The 16606-nt window shown below is 43.3% G+C and overlaps 1 protein-coding gene across 1 annotated transcript in view; it reads right to left on the reverse strand.

Annotated features, from left to right (window-relative positions):
* Nucleotides 1-2340: 2340 nt before the first annotated feature.
* The window catches only part of LOC126557635 (uncharacterized), a 73536-nt gene continuing 59270 nt past the window's right edge, over nt 2341-16606 (reverse strand). The window contains exons 4-6 of the mRNA XM_050213484.1: nt 10904-11031; nt 5935-6103; nt 2341-2966 (exon numbers count right to left, since the gene is read on the reverse strand). Coding sequence (XP_050069441.1) covers nt 2341-2966; nt 5935-6103; nt 10904-11031 — 923 coding nt within the window. The remainder of the gene's footprint in view (nt 2967-5934; nt 6104-10903; nt 11032-16606) is intronic.

The following is a 16606-nucleotide window of genomic DNA, read 5'->3' on the forward strand; positions in this document are numbered from 1 at the left end:
CATTCCCTCACCGGCTAACCAACACCAGCACTATTTTCAACTCCCACCACGGTTCGGTGAAACGGTTACAAGTGCATTTATATATTCATCTGTTTCATCGTTTTGCGCATCGGCGTCAGGTTGATGCTGATTAAATTCATCGACTGACCAGTTTCACTGGACAGCGCAATGAAAATATGATTTTCTCCGAGTTTTTTCTTTATGTTTCACACGCACACACACCCGTTATCAATTTTATCCGTTTCCACGTGTGTTGTGTGTGTGTGTGTGTCATTTTTTACTTGTTATCTCCAATCATACGAACGCTCATATGTTGGCCGATAATGAGTGCATGAACCGTGTACATACACAGGTCGTGCTTTTCCATGCTCATGCACACACACACACACAAACTCACACGGTACAGACTATTTCAATGTGATTGGGTCCGTGTTTCGTCCTGTTCGATGCAAAGCGTTATTACCATCTACAGCGCACACCCGTGAAATGCATGAAGGAAACAAGGGCTCCTTTCCCGTTACTTATGTCATTATTTAAATCTTTTGCCATTTACTATTTTCTGCTGGAAATACGGTGATGGTTCTGTGTGTGTGTGTGGGTTATTTGTGGTTTGATGGATGATGGTTTTAGTTTTTGTTGCCGGTAAGATGATTCTTCTCCTTTTTTTTCTCTATCTCTCTCTCTTCTTTATGCCAGTGTGGACGCGTTTATCGGAAAGGTGTGAGATTGAGACAGATTTTTTAAATCCACATATAACCGCACAGTTAATACGAGACGCTACTTTAACGCCCTCAGCCAGCTGTCGTGTTCAGGGGATGGTTCGAAATATGAAAAATATCACTCAATTATTCCAATAATATTTCATGTACCTCCATTCGGATGATTTGCCCGCCGTTTTACGTTTTCTGCTTTTCTTCTTGTTATATTTTATCATAGTTTAACGAGTGTTTAAAATTAACTTAATAACTTGTCTATCTTTTTTTTTGCTTTTTTTCCTTCCTTTTTTTTCGACCCAACCATTTCCCCATTGTCTAGAGTGCTTGTTGCTGTTCAACGCATGTTCAACAACAAAAGCAATGAATGACCCTTCCCTTTTCCATTTTTTTTTTCATTCTATTCACTGTTTTGCATTATGCTCCTTCGTTTGACTAACCATTGGTTTCACCATTCGTTAGCTACTGGCGCTTCGCATCCTTTGCTTTTTGAGACACAATATGTTTATAGCGTTTTTTTTTTCTCTGGTTTTTGGAGGACATGTTTTTGTTTTGTTTTGTTTTGCAGTTTTGTGATTTACATACTTCCGGGGTTGTTGGCTGTTGTGAATAGGTTTGGTTTGGTTTTAATTTTATTTTATCTAAAGTCTTACCCGGTTCGTTACTACCACTGCTAGCATAACTTCCCTGCCCCCGTCCCGTTTTCAACGTCAGCTACACCATCAAACCGTTACCGAACGTCGTTCATGGCGTTCTTAAAATGTACTTCTAGCGTCACCGCATCGCAGTGTCTACGACGCGGGTAACGCTGGCATTATCCTAATGACGGCAAACACACGCGCTGGCCGAATGTTTTGCTTCTGCTTACATTATACTATATAAGAGATACCTAAAGATAAATCAGTTTAACAGACTTTTGCTTAACTTACACGTTAGATGTAATGTTGTCCACTTTCCTCCGCACTCTCTCTCTCTCTTTCTTCTCCAGCCCCCGGCCGCTCCTTCTGGCCGTTCGGTCACTTTACGTTCATAAGCATATCGAACGATCGTTATTAGGTCACGCAGTTACTTTCGGCATGGTGTGTGTGTGTGTGTGTTTTTAAATATTTGTTGTTCACTCCTGTCTTTATACTCACAATTAGCAGTATGATTAAATGGTTCAAGTATTCTCATTCCGTACTCTACCGTAGATGGTTGAATGTGCAAGTGTTATGCTCGCGATTTGCTTGCTAGAGTAAATTTACAGCCTACACCAGCAGACGCTTCACAAACGGTGCGTTTGGTAAGGTGAGTGGGTTTCGTTACTATTTTCACGTGACAGGTGGTTCTGCGCTGCCGGCCATAGCTTAACTGCTTCTGTAACGCGCAACACATTCGTTCAATTTTGATCGTTTACGGTTCTTTGTGCCTATTGTTTGATAGCCACCGTGCTTACAATGTGCCACATGATCGTTGGAGCAAAAAAAACATAAAAATTCGTTTCAACTTCGGACAGCACGAGAAAAGGGGGCTGGGGCTGGAAGGACAGTGCGCCTTCAAGGAAAGATAACAAAGAGTGCCATTAGTGGTGGTGAAAGTGGTGTGTGAGAGTGTATGTGTTTGCAAGAGTACAGAAAGAAACACGCTCTCATCGAACGGTGCAGGGATCCGCGACCCGTAACCGCTGTCGGGCAATTGTTGAAGCTGATTGTTTACCGAAGCTCACACACGCTCGATAGTCTTGGACGAGTGCGACAGGATCTGCGGTTCGCCATCGGTGATTGTGATGGTACCAGAGCGGTGCGGTTGATTTTGCCCGCCGGTCACGTGTGTGCGATGGGGCGGAAAAGCTAGCGCCGTCGGGCGACCGCAACGTCAACGGCAAGGGAGGGCACGTTCGGTGCGGAGCGCTGTGAAGTAGTGGGTGGCGCCGATGCGCGGGAAGCCTCAGGCGCGCCAGGAAGGTGGACCGCGTCCCGCTGCACAGTCCGGTGCGCGCAATGGTGGCGACGCATACTAGTACGCTTCGGTGCAGGCAGACTACGACGAGACGAAAGACATGCTTGGCTGCTGCCGCGAGAAGGCGGTGCTCGGGCCCGAACGTAACCCACCGGATGGGCTCGGCAGCCGCAGCATACCGATGGAGCAGAGCAAGTACGAGACAAGCGCCGAAGCCAGCACCAAAAGCGGATGGTTGAGTGGCGTGCGATGATGCGGTTGTCCCGCGCGCTGCATTGCTGCTGGGTACTCCCCTGGAAACGGAATGGGAAACACCTGTCAAATTTTTCCCTCAAACTGTTCTTAACCAGTTGGACAGTATTTAGTTTTATATAAAAATAGGTTGCGATATCGTACGGTTGATGTATTATGAGCGGGTGGAGCATGTAAGTGAAGTAATATTATGAGTTGTTGTAAGAGAGGTTATGTCCTGGCAGGTGCCACTGTTGTATGCTGAATGCCATTTGGGATGGCAAACCAGTCTAAGGGATACAGTGCAGAGCAAACTGATAAGAAATGTTGCAAAAGAAACAGATTAAATTTATGTCCGCTGAAGGTCGGGTAAAAAACACTTAAAAGTACTTTACAGTTTTACTTCTATTTAAGTATTTCAATGAAAATCTAACTTAGAAAGCATATACAGGGCGTTCGGGATAATTTTGACAGTTACATTTTTGTTTATAACTCGTGATCGAGTTGGCATAAGAAAACAAGCAATACATCATTCGGCAGCTAAAAGTGTACGGAACAAGCAATGAAAACATCCCGTGATAAAAAATGCCAAAAAAGAGTACATTGTGGCAGCGGATCACATGCATCATGATGATCCGCGCCGGACGCGACAACCGCCGACACGGTTAACACCCAGAATAATCGGTGGCTGGCTTACTGCCTGGCGGACGTGCCACGGGTGCCACAAACCAAGTTCCCCCAGACGGTGATGGTGTTTTCCTGCGTGTCATCGGAAGGGGACGTGATGCCGCCCCACTTTTTCGAGCAGGGGCTGAGGCTGAACGCGGACGGGTACATTTCCATGCTGGACACCGTCGTAAAGCCTTGGATCACGAGAGTGGCCAACGGCAGACCGTACGTGTTCCAGCAGGATTCCGCTCCGTGCCATACAGCCTCCAAAACGATAAAGTGGTTGGTGGCCAATTTCAACGACTTCACCGCGCCGAGTGTGTGGCCTCCCAGCTCCCCGGATCTTAATCCAATGGATTATTTCGTGTGGAGTGCGGTGGAACTGGCACCAACCGAACCTCCAGCAACACCAAGGCGGAGCTCAAGTCCGTTTTCGCGGCCCTACCCAGCGAAACTGTCGCAAGGACTTGTTCCCGGTTCCGGAGACGGGTGGAGGCCGTAATAGAAGCCGAGGGCGGATATTTTGAATAAAATGGATGGTGAGCTACTATTTCTAAAACAAAAAAATTTCCCCGGTGATTAATTTTGCCATAAAAAAAATTTCTTTCTCCATAGGTGACTGTCAAAATTATCCCAAACGCCCAGTATATCTTAAAAATAAGACTTTGGCTACCTCCCAATTCAATATTTTTGTTTTCTCCTTCTGCGCCACAAGCATTATCGCTCGCACCCCATCAAATGGAGTAAAATCTAATTTGCAAGAAAAAAAAAACTGTCCCAAAACGTAACACCGTGCAAGATGCTTGGTAAGTTCGCAGGGCATTCCCTTGTGCCGTTTGCAGCGGCTGTAGTCAATATTTCCATCCCATCGTTAAACAAAGCAGATTATTGGCAAAGTTGGAACGAATCAGAAATTAACTTTCCATAACCATTTTCCCTTACCACGGGTTGGTTTCATTTGATCGGTAAACTTTTTGCAAATCATCCTTACGGACCATGATAGTCTGGTCTTTTGGGCGCGCGGGTGTGAGAAACGTTTGGGCCCATAGATTGGCTGCACTGGGAGTGGTGGGGTGAAAAAAAAAACGGACCGTTTAACATAAATCAAGCATCAACTGTCTGTTGCATGGGCAAGCTTTTTGGCTAGTGGCTAGTGTGCGTGAAACGGGAATGGGATGAAATAAGATATTAACAAATTTAATATTGACCCAAGGTTGATTAGTCTTAGGAACCAGCACAGCAGATACAAATGAGAAGCTTTGCTCTGTACGAGTCCTATTAGTTTGTCGTGTGGATCTGTCCAACTGGGTGAAGATTGTGCTGAGATTGACATTGATAATATTCCAGTAAGTTTCTCCGTTTCGGTTTAGCACCAATGAAATGGTTGTTAAATTCATCTCCCACTGCCACCCCACGATGCCATGGTGTGGCTTGCGTGGAAGCTTTTTAGTCGATTTAGCAGCTTACGCCCAGTGGTACAGCTTCGATGTACTGTTGGGAATTGAAGAAGACGCTAGAGGGTTTGAAACTGAGCGCTGAAACACTAGCACAATATTGTCCAAGTGTGTCCAAAGTCGAGCACTCAGGACCATTCAAGATAGGACGGTCCGATGCCGAGGAAGGGATGGAGATTTATTGACATTCTCCGGCAATGGCAGGCACAATGGGTCGATAGCAATCCTTTCAGTGACGCTCGTAGGACACGTTCTTCGAGTTGTCTTGCCACGGAGTGAAATATCGCGTAGAAACTTGTGCCCGAGAAAACAAGATCGACAGTGAAGAGTTTTCCAAACAAACGTCTCGCAATTCGTATGCATCCTCGCTGTAACGTACAGAACCGCTAGCCCGGGTCGGAAGCGGAAGAGAAAGCGGTTCTGCACCCGGTTCTCCGTCTGGGGAAACATTCATCAGCTGGTATTGTAACACGAAGCATACGACTGTATTCCTCGCCCTTTTCTCTTGCCGTTAGTTAGCTTGCTCGAATTCGCAATCTAATAAAAGTCCATTATTGGAACGATCAATCAAGATTCAAAATATACAGCAATATAAACGAGACCTTTGAGACGCGACAGCACCGAACGGACATCGTTCGGGCGACGGACAGTTTCAGGAATTTTCTCAAGAAACATAGGTTAAAGGTTAGGTGCGAGGATGGACCATGAGAATTGCGAGCAGCAAAAAAAAAAAAAAAAAAAACAAAAAAAAAGGTGGAAAATGGTAAGGGCAATGAAATAAAATGAGCTTGTCAGTGCACGGCGACGGTTTGGTCCTCAATGAGTCCCAAGCGTTTGGTTGCCATGCTGTTGTTTTTTTTTTTGTTGTTGTCTTGCCGCGTGGTTTCGTCGGGGATTTATGATTTCGGGACATAAATTGGCAAACCTACCGTTTAGGACGTGCACGGTGACACTTTTGCTTTTGGCGTTGGACGGATTGCACGTGTACTGTCCGGAATCCGATGGCCGTGCGTTCTGTATGAGCAGGAACGAGGTTGTCGTGTCACCTTTTTCGGTTATGACCGAGACGCCTCCACGCGGGGAATCGTAGCTGATAATCTGCAAAGAAAAATAAATAAAAGAACGCATGATTAAATGCTTGCGTTGAAAATTAATGTTAAAGCAGTACATAAGATCACTAGATCGGGAAAAGGCTCACAATTTGTTTAGCAATTTAACTCGAAAAAATATGAACGTTGTTTGACAAAGATAAAGCTTCTCATACGCTTTGACTGGCGAGAGTAGCGAATCACGTGAGTGGCAATCACCAAGTGCAAGTAAATTGTTTCGGATGAAAACACATATATTATTCAAAATATTCAAGCAATCCTTACTTTAAATTCCACATGCCAGGGCTAAATCCTAGGGATTTTTGACGTACATTCTTGAAAGTTTAAACTTCCAGGCTCCTAGTAGAATTCTTAGACTAAAGCCACTATTTAGCTCCGTATTTAGATCGAATTTGGTTCAAACGATCCTTTATCGATAATTATAAATTACTCTATCTAACGCAGTTGATTCCTTTTTTGTTAAATGTTGTGTTGTCTATGTCCTAAGTGTATTTTTTGTAGTGGCACGGGTGATTCGATGACTGGGCAACAGCACTCGAGGGCGATTCCAACATTGCCGTAAAGGTGTGGCAGGCGCTATTTACAGTACTGTGTTCGCTACTCCAGTCCAGCTTCGACAAAACGAGTTTGACAGCATTAGCGTTGGGTTCGGGGTGTTAGGCAGGTTCAGTTTCGAGAGTAGTGAAGTCGCTTTCGCTGCTGCGGGATGGAGCTTGACGATCATCCTTTGATTGGACGTTGACTAGATTGAGCTTGGAATGTCATTGCTGGAATGCTTAAATGTTCGTGCTGCCTTAACAATGTTTATTTGTTTGTTGCAGTCCAGACTGTAGCAAAATGGTCAACAATGGATCGGCCACAACACCACAATAGCCGGAACTCGGATGTAACCAACCACCATCAAAACAATAGCCACAACAATAGTCCCGGACCATTAAAACTCACAACATCCACCCGGGGTATGCCCGGGATAAGGCAAAGAATAAGGAGGAAATGCCTTATAAATATGTGAAAATCTACTCAACACAAGCGGTGTTGGCAATACGGCACTGGACCGTAATAATCAAATATAAATAAATAAATAACATCAAATAACGCAGTCGATCTCAATACTAGCATTTACAATTTTAGTTTCATTAGTGTTCTTCTTGTCAATTGCGTTAAATTAGGATAGTTGTGTAGACCGCAATAGGATAGATGATTCTATGTAATAATAAATAAAAAAATTAATTATTCAAATCATACCCTGAACAAAGTATACCATTTATTAAAATATTTAAGTATCTATTCGCTGGTGATCTTGTGATGTATTAGCAATTCCATATCGAACTTAAGTATCGTTTGTAATTGAGTTTTTGTTTGCATGTCGCATCGTTGAATGTTTTTGGGCAAAAAACAGCAGGCTTGTCAACAAACTGGTATTGAGGTTGTCCCCGTTCCGAAATGTGTGGTCGTTGGTTTAGTGCAACTTGTTGATTGGGCTGTCAAGTACAGAGGGAACGCCAACCGCTAATGATGACGGTGGCAACCGATGGACTGTTGACCGTGGCAACAGCTTCTTTTTTTTCCCCGTCAGTCCATGGTCCGTGGGATGTGTGACGAACGAGCATTCATTTGCTGCCGGTATGTCAACAAATATGGTTGCCTTCACACGTTCCTCACTTCTTCCACGGCTTCCAGTCAGCATCCGGCCAGTGGTTATCATAATCATCATTATCAGTGAGCGGGATCGTCTATGGGATGCTTTCGTCCCAGCCGTTCGTTCCATAACGGGCAAACGGATTGTCTTGGATTGCTACATTTTAAGCGAGCTTTACGCGTGGACACAATGTGGACAGCAAGGCGGTGGGTTCAATGTTTTCATCCAATGTTCCAGTAGCATGTACAGTAGCATTTATCGTAATTTTTTTTTCCAGACTTTTACTGGTTGTGAATTGCCTGCCGTGTGCTATGAGCACAAGCTCCCATCAGCAAGTAAATAGAGCAAACCATAACCGACCGACGGGCTGGCCGGCCAGAACCTTCAGCTCTCCCGCTGGTCAACGATCGGCGACGTAATTTTGTTTCATGAATTATTGATGAGTAAATATTTGCGAGTTGCGCAGCTGTTTATACTTTATCACTGCCAACAGCCAACCAGCATTGGGTTACGACTGTGCGAGTTTCGCATAAAACCGAACGGCAAAATAGCAACAAAAAAAAAAAGGAAGCAAAATTTTACTGAGGAAAACTTTTCCATTTTTTCCCCGATTGTACATTCTCAGTTCCAGTTTCTGTGCTTGGCGATCCGTTGCCGTTGTTTTGCACTCGAACGATGCCAATCCATTTATCCGTTTCGCAGTACATCAGCATCCCTTCTTTCCAGGCGCAGGAAGTTTATGAGGCCCCTGCTCGGGACTGGTAGGGAGGGTGGTTTACCTTACCGTCAACGTTCCCAGCAAACAGTGGCACCATCCCGGTGGGAGAGTTATTTGTATTTGTTTTATTTTTCCTTACAGGTTTAACGTTGGCATGTGCCATTTCTTTTTTGTTCGCTCGTCCCACACAAGCGTGTGTACTCGTGGACTGCTTCAACAGGTTAGCAAACGATGCAGGAGGGAACCGACGGAAAGGCTAGTAGCATCCGGCTTCCGGTTTCCGGTGTTTATCAGCAACATCAATATCAGATTTAATAATAAAAAAGCGGCACACACATTCACTTTTACGCACGGATCGAGTGCTAAATCGAGTTTATGTAACGAAGTGAGCATGTGAAAAGATCGTACCTTTGCCGGGTTTGGTGGAGGCTGGCGAGTTTTAAAATGTATTGGCATCATTTGGGGATGTTTGTGCAATTTTTATGTGAGTAGAATTTAACTCACAATTTTGAAATATTCTTTGCTGTCATTTAGAACTTTAAAAAATATTTGTTTTGTCTTAAATTGACGACATCAAGCCATCAAAATGGAGTCTTAAAAATTGCTCTACACCATTTTAAATAAGTTAAACTTTCATAATAGAGGCATACGACCAAGCTAAGCCCGCAGGATGATGCACTGAATCTGCAAAAGATCTCGAAAGAGGAAAAGCACAATTTTTTTTCCCTTTTCAGTCGTTACCGTGTCTGCCATCATCACGGTTTGGTGACGTGAGTGAAGTTGTCAGCTGCATTTCCGCTGCCAAAATACTGTCAACGAGTCCGGCGAAAAGCGTTCATTTCAATTTTCCACCTGACGAATCGGACGGCAGACGGCACCGATTCCCAAATACACCCGTGTTCAATATCCTATTAATTCATTTAGTTTTAGCTCATCTTTCCGACGCCACGGTAAAGAAGTGCGCTCAGCCAGAACATGTCGGTGCCCAGGTGCTCGATACACCGGGCGTATCACACATTCGTACGATTTGGCAGATTGGAATGGTATCGCGCAATGTACGCGAGCAATCGGAAAGGATAACGTGCAGTTTGGCGCAGTTTGAAGCGTAGCGAGGCGCACTGATACACCAATGTCATGCTTAATCTACCTGTCCACTACTAACGGCCAGTTTCGCCTGCGACTGGTGTGTGTTGGCGGGTTGGTCGGTAAATGGATCGAGCCGTAGAACCCATTTGCACTGTCATTTATGTTGCGCCAAGCTCGTACGGAACGGACCCTTCACTCAAACACTCCGGTAGTTGGCAGTGCATCGATGCCTTCGTACACCCGGCAACAAACCGCCCGAAATCGCAAGCCAGGAAAGCAGCATCGAGTGCATCGAGTGAACGTGCGCACTGCAGCTTAGCGCACCGTTGCATCCATGAATATGGTAATGGATTTTACGGGAGACTGAAGTTCCCGGGTGGAATATAAATTAGCCAACCAAGGTGAAACCAGATCCGCTCGGTTCGTCGCACAGTTTGCCAGCGAAAGTGCAAGCCTCGGCGTTGGGGTGACCGTTTTTTTTATTGTTGTTTTTTTGTTTGAGGTTACTCATCGTCCTCGGACGTGATGATGCTAAAACAGTTCATCTGGGGCGGAGACGATACCGCAGCAACGTGCCCGTTTTTCATGCTTGGGAATGGAAGTTTGGGCCTTTGGAGGCAGTAAAAATATCGAGAAAGAGATAGAGAGAGAGAGCGAGAGAGAAAAAGGAAAAGCGCGAAAAACAGATGCGAGGAATGGAAATTTTTGTATGCCTTACACCGCTCAAGGTAATTCCATAATGCTTATTACGGAAATGGTGAGGATTTAATCCAGCCCATGAGCCCTCAAGGATGCCAAGATTTAAGTGGTTGAAGGAACACGGACGGTACAAAAATGGAATGTAAAATCGAATCCCGTGCCAACATGGCCGATCGTGTGCACTTAGCAGTCGGACCGGTGGCAGCAGTTAGCAGTGAGAGCAATCAATTACTCCATTATGTGCGACAGGAAAAATCAATTGGCGCTCTTACACCAGTTTACCAGTCGATAAGAGCAGCCGATGTGTTTTAAATTGGTTTTACAGTGCTTTGGATAGCTAAGAGCATTAAACTTGAAGCAAAAGATAGTTTAGAAACAGAGATAGCAATGTGATCCTGTGCGATTAGTTTAGCGTTTCCCACGCTATAATTGTTCAGTGAGTTTCTTGTTTATTCAATGCTTTAACAATTAAGACTTGGTGGTGGAAATTTCTACAGTTCCAACAAAATGTGGTAACAAATTATGTTTCCAAGTTAGTCGGACATTCAATTTTTTTTAAAGAATCATATAGAAGAATGCAGAAGAAAATTAATATTTGCTATATTTGTCCATTTTGCCATCAATTGTCACGTACGCCTCGTACTTACCGCATTGTTATGGTTCCAGAAAATGTAAGCCGGCGGTTCGGGAGAATCCTTGACGACGCAGGTTAAATTTATCGTCGATCCACTCTCAATGTAGAGATCCGGTGCGCCTATTATTTCTGTCGATGGTTCTGTGAAAGATAGGCATTAGAGTGGTAAGAGTTATGTGCTAAAACCAGCGCTATTGTGTATGGTTGGATGCTGTTTTTATAATCGGTACGAAAATAGATCACGATGACAAAAACCTATTCATTCACAATTTACTAGAAGAAGGATCAAGTGACAGCAACAAAAAATATTATATGCTCTATGAATAAAGTAAAAAGTAATGTCAAAAGCTAAATATATTGAAGTATGCCCTTGTATGTATGAAGTATGAAGTTTATTGTTTTGATTTAATTTATTTTAAATTCCAATAGAACGACCTGGCGGTGTTGACTTGGAACAAAACTGGAGGTATTTTAAAATTGATACTCATGCGCAGTTTGGTAGGCTACGGCTGCTCAAGCTCTGGAGAGTCTGGAGTAATTCCAGCGAAAATTAACAAAATTCTCACTTCGTTCCTGGTGGACTTACGTAGATTGTAACAGTTACTGTGCGCTCCTCGAGTGCCTGCATTACACGTGGACTGCTTCATATATTGGTGATCTAGGCGACAAGAAGTATTGCCAGATGCAATATTTTCGAGCGCTGATTTTACACAACATTCGACATGGACTATCAAGACAAGACTGCTTTGAAGAGCTCAAATCTTTGTATGGTGATGAAGCACCATTCTATAGAACTGTTAATAACTGGTGCAATGAATTTATATTCTTGGCCAACGCTCGCTCAATGACGATTTTTAAATAAAGTCGTCCAATACTGGCCGTTCTGCATGAGAATATTGATGCCGTTCGAGATCTAATTTCATAAGATCGTTGCAAAAGAGCTGTGAGATAAAGGCATCTTTGGGCATTTCTTCCACCAGCATAAACAAACCTTGCCGTAAAAAAAATTTATTGTCGTTGGATCCTGCACATGTTAACAATCGTTAAAAAAAGGCTAGTGTTGATTGGAACTAGGAAATGTTGAAAAAATATGATCATGGTGCTTCAAAAGATGTTTATAATTTTGCCACAGGTGACGAATCATGGATCTATGCGTATGGGTCCGAAACAAAACAACAATCGACCGTGTGGGTCTTCAACGACGTGTCAAATCTTACTAATCTAACTAAATCTAGTTATCCGTGGAAGAAGCACTTCGCAGCAAATAGTCGCCCGTTTCTTCGGCGACCTGACCTGAACACCTGACCTGAAAACTGATCATGTGGCGACTGTTTCGCTTGAGCAACATAGGACGATTAGTTCTGAATGGTACACCACAATTTGTCTGTTAAGGGTCTTCGGAGAAATTCGAAAAATGAACAACAGAAGACGGATCATTCTTCACTATGACAATGCATTGCTCTCACATATCGCCGCAAACCAACGATTATTTGACCGGTCAAAACGTCGAATTGATGGGTCGTCCGCCCTATAGCCCTGACTTGGCTCCCAATGACTTCTTTTTATAACATTAAGATGCTTTAACAAATCCTTTTGGTTCGTTGAATTGATAAATTGATTAATCAATAACAAAATTTTGTGAACCTTCAGAAGTTCAGCGGACAGTTTTGTAGAACTTGACAGAAATATTTCAAATTTTTGATTGAACTGTACGTATACCTTATCAACTTCATCTTTGAAGGTGTTGAGACAGCTGAACAGAGTTTCGAAAAAACTCGCATATTACTGGTTCATTTCGGAAACCCTAGACTTGAAATAATTATACTTTTTTTGAGTCAAATCCTACCCAACCTTCTATGAATAATTTTCCATGACAGCAAATATTTGCCTATACGTCGTAGAATATTCAATCTAACCCCAAGGCTTATTGTAATAGCAGAACATGGAATACTCATATTCTACCGATATAGAATGGAAAAGTGAAACGGGACACTGCTGCCATGAAACCGGACGGCAAAGTCCTAGAAAAGAAGCGAAAGAAACCGAACACTGCAAGCCGGTGATGGTGTCACAGTTTTAAGGTTCCTTTCTGTAGGTTTACTTTCTGCCAAACCCCTTTTTTCGGCCACGATTCCGCTAAGTTCAGTCGATTCTAGGACCTTGGCATATACTACGTTTCGTGGGTGAAGCTCCGTAGGTGAATGGATCTTCTTTCTATTTATGTTCTATTATTTTGTGCTATTTCATTCCCGAAAAGATTTATACCCTTTCCAGTAAAAAAGGGTCATTTTCTTTTCTTTGCATTTTTTGCACTGGATTTTGCCACTAGTTTTGAAAAACTGCCATATTGTGTATAATACCAAAGACGATACCTTATGTGGTAAGGAACCGAGAAAAGGGAAAATAAATAGACAAGAAAAAACACGTAACACAAAGGTGAAAACGGTTGTGTTTTGCCTTGTTTTAGGTGGGTTAGAGCCTGCGTGCTTGTGTGTGTGAGCTAGTTTGTTTTCCTTCGTTTGTGAGAAAATGACCCATGGTTAGGTTTCCTTCATTCGTGCAGAGTATCAAGTTTCCAGCGTGGATTTTAGAATGGCAGTGCTAGGTGGAACGATTTTTCATACGAAACAAAACAAAACAAAACAATCACCCCCGAAGGATGGTACGCCTCAACGCATGGTTGCAAAGGAATTTTCGTTGAGAAATGGGATAGCTACCGTTTGGTCCGGTGAGGGATGGCATTAAACAAAAAAAAAAAAAAAAAAAAGGGAATGTCTACAAAGAGTAAGCTGGGCACAATCATCGATTGTTTTGTGCCGCACAGATAGCTACGGGTCGCCCTATTGTTTGACAAAACTCGATAGGCATTTATTTGCGTTCGCTTTGAAAGGTCCGTTCGATAAGAAAGCTCACAATTCTTATTCGCTACGCCGGCTTATTACTAACACTGCGAGTTATAAATCAAATATTTTCACTTGATTTTCATTCCTCCCTGTCCCGCGCAACCTGCCAGTACAGCTATCCTGCAGCTGCTTCTTTAAACCTTCGCTGACGGAAATGATTGAAAACAGGATGGCTTTTATTGGGAAGTTGGTGGGTAGGATTACGGTAGACACGGCACCGGGAGCAAACTGCCACAGGTAGGTGGTGTGCCTGTTGGTACATCCGGTTCCCCAAGAATGTCCTTGTTTAGTCGATCGATAAGAAGATGGTGAAGATATTGGGCGTTAATTCCAAGACGTACGGAACTTCCCGTTCCGCTCAGCATAGCATCATCACAGCCGTCCGCCTTTAGCCCTTTCTCGCTTGTTTGTTATCGGGAAAGGAGAAAAATAGGGATAACAGGCGGGCGAAAAGTTCGGTGTGGAATCATCCTGTCACACGATGAAAATGGATGTCATTTTAATCCCGCGTATATTAAGCCAGATGTTTCGCATACGATTGGAATTGATGTGTGTGGAATTTGGCCATTAACGGAATTTATGATAATTCATCAAATTTTTTTTTTTGCTTCACGGGACAGGTTTTTGTAGTTGACTTACGATGCCGAAACTTTTCTGTTTTGTATGCGATTAGATTGAAAACTCTTCTATGGAATTTTCATTCCTATTTCTATCAAATCGTCTCTACTAAATGGTTAGGGCAAAAATAATTTACCCCTTTTTACCACTACCAAAGTACGCAATTACTTTACGAAACGGATGCCACATAATCTTACTACCGTATCGGAGTCCAAAACATTTGTCTAGAGCTGGTCTATGGTTTGCAGATAAACCGACCTGTTTCCTACAACGCTTGCCAGCATTTGCAATCAAGTTTATTTCGGGCCCGGCGGAAGTTTCCCAGCTTTCCCGAGGTACCGGGCTGCTACTGGCGTACGGAAATCCTTGGAACTTTTCCCCAGTGCGCATCGACTTTTCCTTTATCAGAAACAGCAGCGGTGTGTGCTATTTTTGGCCAAAGTGTACAGGCGTACGTACAGGCGTTGCACCGTTTAGAATCCGAGCGTTCGGACAAAAAGCGATTTACACTCGCAATGTAACTTCCGGCCGAGTGAAACTTTCGACCTTTTCTCAACAGGAAGTTTCCCCTTCGGGGTTTCATTTCGAGTGTCTGCTGCTGCGAAAGGTAGTGGCCGGTTTCGGAGAAACTAAACGAACGAGTCCGCTCTAATATTTATCGATGGTTTTAATTGCTCCACACTGAGTTTTATGAGTTTGTCGATTAAGTCGTGGTTTGGTTTATTCCCTTCGAATGCAAATGAGATAGAAAGGTTTATCGAAGCATGAAGAGGAAGAAGAAGGTTATCGCTAGGATGTGTGTGTGTGTGTGTGCTATATGGGAGTGTAAAATCCGAAGAGAAAAACTCGCCTCCCTTAATGTTAGTGCAGTGTCACAACACTAGTCGTCGAGCTTCATCATTCGTGCACGCTTCGTGGTGTTGGTCCGTTCCACCGTACGGTACGGAGGGATTTGATACGGAAAATTGCATTCGAGGTTTTGCAGTGATTTATTGTGACCAACCAACCTGGCGTCATCAACGATGCTGCCTCAAATGAGTAGCAAATTTGTGGCACGGCTATTTCATACGCTTCCACTCGCTTAAGGTTTCAGAGGAAGATTTAGTGTAATGTCTGACACTTAAACCTTAGCGGTGCTCCTAAAAGTATGAGTAAAGGATCAGAATGAAGCAACACTATTAACTTCGTGGTTTGGTGTTGTAATTAGTTCCATTTTATGTACCAGTTTTCTTGTTCGTGTGTGTTCTGGAGTAGGTCTTTCAAAACGCAATGAATGTTTTGTTTTGTTCTGTTTATTTGTTTGCGATACTGTTTGTTCGTTTAATTAAATCTCTTATGATCTACGTTGTTTTACAGGAATTTGTTTGTTATACACAAATAAGCAAATCACAAAAAAATGATACACGATTTTGAATGCGAATTTGCATACCTACAATTGAGGCATTCAAGCAATGGTCTGCATAAATCCTGTCCGTACTTAGTTGGCTTCGTGCCGTTTTAAGTCAAGCAAATCCCACAATTGTGTCGATGCATACTTTGAACGGAAAGTCATTCTATTCAATGCAATCGCATTACATGGGCACCATCGCGCTTCACTTCCCGTAGCTTAGCCAGAGATAATCTTTTAAGCGCTGACCAGAGAAACTGCTTGCTTCACACGCGTGCTCAAGTGTTGCAAAGCCGGTGATGGGTGATTGCAAAATAAAAAAAAGCACGAAAACCGATTTCGGTTTAGCAAAAGAGTATGGTGAATGTAATACGAACAAGTTCGCTAGCCTTTCTGCTTGTAATGCATGTAGTTCCAAACTATGGACAAAGAGGTTTTTTTTTCCACTTTAAGTGAAAATAAATACCTCGAAACCAATACCAAATTGAAACAAAGCTGCGTTGCTGCACTGCCGCAGACGCGCTGCAGCATAGTTTCCAGCTTGCCGATAGTGCAGCGCAGATTGCAATTGTTTGTGATATTCTTGACAATCCGTTTGTTTGCCAAACGGTGCCACTGCGTTGTGTGAAGCGTTTGCTTGCACATTGAAAGATAGTTAAAGGTCGTAACTGTGTGTATTTGATTCTCTGCCACAACCCTAGCGCTAAAGGATCGTTCGACAACGGTTCGAATGGAATCGAACTGGGAGCGAGTAACGTTCCAACTTGTGCTGCATTGCGCAAGAGTGTCTAAATACGATGCACGTGTA

This window comes from Anopheles maculipalpis, chromosome 2RL, assembly GCF_943734695.1.
Source record: "Anopheles maculipalpis chromosome 2RL, idAnoMacuDA_375_x, whole genome shotgun sequence".
NCBI lineage: Eukaryota > Metazoa > Arthropoda > Insecta > Diptera > Culicidae > Anopheles > Anopheles maculipalpis.